General features: G+C 39.6%; 1 protein-coding gene and 1 pseudogene across 1 annotated transcript; both read left to right on the top strand.

The window, feature by feature from the left end:
• Nucleotides 1-1,694: 1,694 nt before the first annotated feature.
• LOC139467699 (uncharacterized) lies at nt 1,695-3,348 on the top strand (annotated as a pseudogene).
• Nucleotides 3,349-3,743: 395 nt separating this feature from the next.
• Nucleotides 3,744-4,325, top strand: LOC139467697 (integrase/recombinase xerD homolog). Its single transcript, XM_071249213.1, has one exon. It carries the CDS (start codon nt 3,744-3,746, stop codon nt 4,323-4,325), a length of 582 nt encoding a protein of 193 aa, XP_071105314.1.
• Nucleotides 4,326-4,805: the final 480 nt, after the last annotated feature.

Genomic DNA, 4,805 nt, shown 5'->3' with positions numbered 1-4,805 from the left:
AGGTTTATCCAAATAGAAGTCATGGTCCTTTTCTGTACATTGATAGTCGATGTAAGTTGGTGGGTGTAGCTTTCATTTGATAATTCGCTTAACAATGTTAATGCTTCGTTAATATGATAAGGATCCCATTCGAAAGTTATATTTAAATTATAAGTTGTTATAGATAAAGTAAGCTCATGTAGGTGGGGAACGGGTGGTGAATATGCTTATGTATATAGTACCATTAGCTATCGAGTTCAAAATCGCAAACCAAAATCCCGTGAAGATCCGGGGTAGAATAGGTCTTCAGCAAGTCGTAAAAGGCGACTAACGGGATCGGGTGGTCAGACTCGCTGACTTGATTGAATCATGTCATCGATCCCAATTGCGTGGATCGATGCTCGTGATGTCAATCACTGGATTGTCTGGTCCAGACTCATTTATTTACAGACCGCCGTCATATAGCTGGAATATTGCTGAGGGCAGCGTTAAACAACAAACATACAACCGTAAACTAAAAATCAGTTACGATATTAAAATCTCATGACATGATCATATGTATATTTGTTGTTTATCGCTGCACTCAGACGGCGGTCTGTAAATAACTGATCGAGACTGGAGCAGCCAATCCAGTGATTGATATTATGAGCAACGATCCACGCCGTAGAGTATGATAATACGCGATCAACCAAGCCACCGAACCTGACCGCCAGATCACCTCTTACGGCCAGCACTGGTTGCTGGAGACCCATTTTATCTGACTCGAAATCTCTCATTCTAAATAAAGTGTAATTGCGAGTTGTAGTGTTGTATTTTCTTTCAACTCATTGGTTAAAACTTGTGCTGTCCTCTGGTGATATTTGACCATGACTCATGCTAACGTTAAACTGAACTGAACCAAATAGTGAGGGATCGTGAATCCTTTATTTTTTTATTTTTATTTAATTTAATTTAATTTATTTCTTTTGTTTTGTTTTGAGTTTGTTTTGGTTTTTTGTTTGTTGTTTTTTTTTTTGGGGGGGGGGGGGGGGGGGGGGGGCGTTAGGTGAAAGTTGAACACACAATTTCATAAAAAAATATCCCCTAAAATATCATGTTCCCTAACTGGTTTTTTTTTTCAAGTATATATTCTACTGAAAACATAAAAAATATTTTAAAAGGTACATATACTTAATTAATTGCATCAAAAGCGAAGATGGCGTAAAAAGTATTATCGATTTCTATTATAGCAACTAATAGCGCCATCAATCAATGATATATAATTTCCCCATTAATAAAGAAACTGACTCACAAGTGAAGTATGACGTAGGTCTTAGTGATAATCATATGTTACTGACTGATGATTATTTTGAATATGAACAGGGCCATGCAGAAATCAGTGTGAAGGATAGGCCAAAACAAAACATTGCTTTTCGGCGTCGAATCGGCGTCGAATCATAGAAAATGGATACAAAATTCCGTTTTATTCAACACCACCCAATACGGTTTTAGTCAACAACAAGTCTGCTAGATTGCACGAAGAGTTTGTATCAGAGGCTGTGTCTCAATTACTCAAAAAAGGTTTAGTGGTGCAGTGTGATATAAAGCCTACATTTGTTAATCCTTTGTCAGTGTCAATCCAATCTTCAGGTAAGAAGAGACTGATCTTAGACTTGTCATGGGTCAACAAGCATGTATGGAAACAATCGGTGAAATATGAAGATTGGAGGACAGCGATGATGTACATAAACAAAAATGACTGGCTTGTAAAGTTTGATATTCACTCGGCTTATCACCATATTGACATATTTCCTCTTCATACCAAATACTTAGGTTTCTCATGGGGGAGTGGTCACAAAATGACATATTACAAGTTTCTTGTTTTGCCATTCGGGCTTACATCGGCGCCTTATGTTTTCAGCAAGGTGACCCGTCAGTTGGTAAAGTATTGGCGTTACAAAGGCTATAGAATTGTTTACTTTTCTTGATGATGGTATTTTGCCCAGTGATTCTATGGCTAATACTACGATTATTGGAAATGCTGTTAAGCAAGATCTCATAAAGTCCGGTTTTGTACCAAAAAGTGAAAAATCTTGATAATTGACACGAAGTGTATGAAACTATCATCCCGTTATTGAAAGGTAGCGGGTTTGTCCCGGTTAGAAAAGTGGCTTCAGTCGTGGGGCAGGTGATAAGCATGAGTTTGGTTGTAGGATCTGTCGCTCAGCTCATGACTAGGGCTTTGTCTATGCAGACGGTGAGTATAACATCATGGAATGAGTTGTTTTTTGTTGTTTTGACACAGTACAGCAAACATCAACTCGAGTTTTGGTTACATGAGATAAATAAATATACATGGTGTGATCAGTCCACACTAACGAGAGTGGTATACAGTGACGCCAGTAGTGTCGGCTACGGAGGGTATTGCGTACAGTTTGGTGAGGATCAGTCTCATGGGCAGTGGTCGGTGGAAGAAGCTGCGTTGAGTTCTACACACAGGGAATTAAAGGCAGTGTATATGGTTCTGCAGAGTTTTCTCCCTTTGCTAACGAGAGTGGTATACAGTGACGCCAGTAGTGTCGGCTACGGAGGGTATTGCGTACAGTTTGGTGAGGATCAGTCACATGGGCAGTGGTCGGTGGAAGAAGCTGCGTTGAGTTCTACACACAGGGAATTAAAGGCAGTGTATATGGTTCTGCAGAGTTTTCTCCCTTTGCTGAAGTCACACAGAATCAAATGGTTTTCTGATAATAAAAAAGGTTGAATCGATTGTAGCTAAAGAATCTATGAAATCTGGGCTGCAAAGCATTGCTATGGACATTTTTAATCTTTGTTTCCAAGGTCAGATTCAGTTGGAAATGCAGTGGATACCCCGGTCAGAAAATGAGAGATCAGATTATCTTAGCAAGCTTGTGGACATGGACGATTGGGGAATCAGTGATTTTGTATATCAGCACATACAGAGTATATGGGGTCCATATGATATAGATGTATTTGCCTCGTATTATAACAACAAGGTTGCTAGGTTTTATTCCAGATATTGGAATCCTGGATCATGTGGAGTGGATGCATTTACCATGAGTTGGGCTGAAGGCAACAATTGGATAGTGCCACCTGTTTATTTGGTATCTAGGTCATTACGGCATACGTTGATAGTTCCTGTTTGGTATTCAGCTACTTTTTGGCCATTGTTATGTCCTAGGGGAGAGTTTGTTTCACAGGTGAAGGAAGTGGTTTATCTGCCTACTTACAAAGATGTATATGTCCCAAGCATACAAAGCAATGGTCTGTTTGGTGTTTATGATTTAAATTTTAACATGATGGCGATTGGGTTCAGTTTTGAATTTCCTGTTACAGGTGTTTTTGATCATGTGTTTGGTGACGAGATAGCACAGCTAACGCCGAGTGTGAAGGAATTAGCCAAAGCAATACCGGGACTGCTTAATCATGCCAGAGCGACTTCCACGTGCAGAAAGTACAAGTATGGTTTCCGTACTTGGAGAAAGTGGGCTGTTTCTAACGGTATGCCTGTAGGGTTACCGTTATCTCCCTTACATTGTGCGCTTTATTTGCTGTCAATTATATAGCGGTCGGGTTCTTTTTCGCCCGTGCAGTCAGCGTTTTATAGTATTCGACATTTTCATGTTATTGTTGGTTTACCCACTCCCACGGACATCACGTTGGTGATAAATTTGTTGGAGGCAGCCAAACGGAAGTTAGTTAAACCCGTTAAAAAGAAAGAGCCTATTACGATTGAAGTACTTGAAAGGATGTTTGATTGCAAAATGCAAGACCAAAATGTATATAATTTGAGAACTGTGTGTATGTGTTTGCTTGCATTCGCAGGTTTTATGCGGTCTGCCAAGTTGCTTAATATTAAGCATGGTGATTTGTTGTTTTTTGATACTCATATGACTGTATTTATAGAAAGGTCCAAGACCGATGTATACAGAGATGGAGATTGGTTGATTATTGGTAGAACAGGGAAAAAGATGTGCCCTGTGAAGTGTATGGAATGTTTTTTGGAAAAATCTGGATTAAAGGAAGAAACTAATTCTGAAACTTATCTTTTCAGAAATCTGGCCAAGACCAGTGATGGCTATATATTTAGAGCCGAAAACAAACCGATGTCTTATACTCGGTTGAGGGAATTATTTATTGAAGCCTTTAAGCCTTATGTACCTGACATAAAATGCTATGGTCTGCATAGTTTGAGGTCAGGTGGAGCAACATTGGCAGCCAATAGAGGCATCCCTGATAGAATGTTTAAACGACATGGTCGCTGGAGGAGCGAGAGTGCCAAAGATGGCTATGTTAAGGACAGCATCGAAAATAGATTAAAAGTGTCTCTTTCTATGGGGCTTTGAATTTGCCCGTTCTTTGTTTCCTCAGTCAGTGCACCGTACAGTATCCCAATATGTTGTAGTTGTGTATTTTGTTGTGTTAAGGAGGGGAAATATAATTTCTTTCGTTTGAGGGACGAATTTAAACGAAATTATTTTCTCCTAACGTCGGAAAGCACAACAAAGGGAGGTAACCCGGTTTCGTAATGGGTATATAAGAAAAGGCGGGAAGTTGAAACTTCATTCTCAGGTGCGGTGCAGTCGTGCTGGCTATATTAAACATGTTCGGTTACCTATGATGCCGATTGGAGTACACGTCGGTTAAATCTATAATTTTTATTATTTATGTGTGTAGTACCTGCGGCTGTCCATATGATGATCAGGATGTTATGCTTTGCTTGCAAGTTGTGCTGGCGAGCCCTGATAATACGTCGTGAGATGAATCGGTATCCATAGTTGAAATCTCGAACACTTGAGTTGTGAGAGTATGGATTTTGGATATAC

This window comes from Haliotis cracherodii, unplaced genomic scaffold (assembly GCF_022045235.1).
Source record: "Haliotis cracherodii isolate W230 unplaced genomic scaffold, xgHalCrac1.p SCAF_2, whole genome shotgun sequence".
Classification (NCBI taxonomy): Eukaryota; Metazoa; Mollusca; class Gastropoda; order Lepetellida; family Haliotidae; genus Haliotis; species Haliotis cracherodii.
Note: the sequence above shows the minus strand (reverse complement) of the source record. Positions and strands in the feature narration are given on the sequence as shown.

Bases quoted from the DNA above. Each gene is read 5' to 3' on its own strand.
- LOC139467697 (XM_071249213.1), top strand. From the start codon at position 3,744: ATGCAAGACCAAAATGTATATAATTTGAGAACTGTGTGTATGTGTTTG.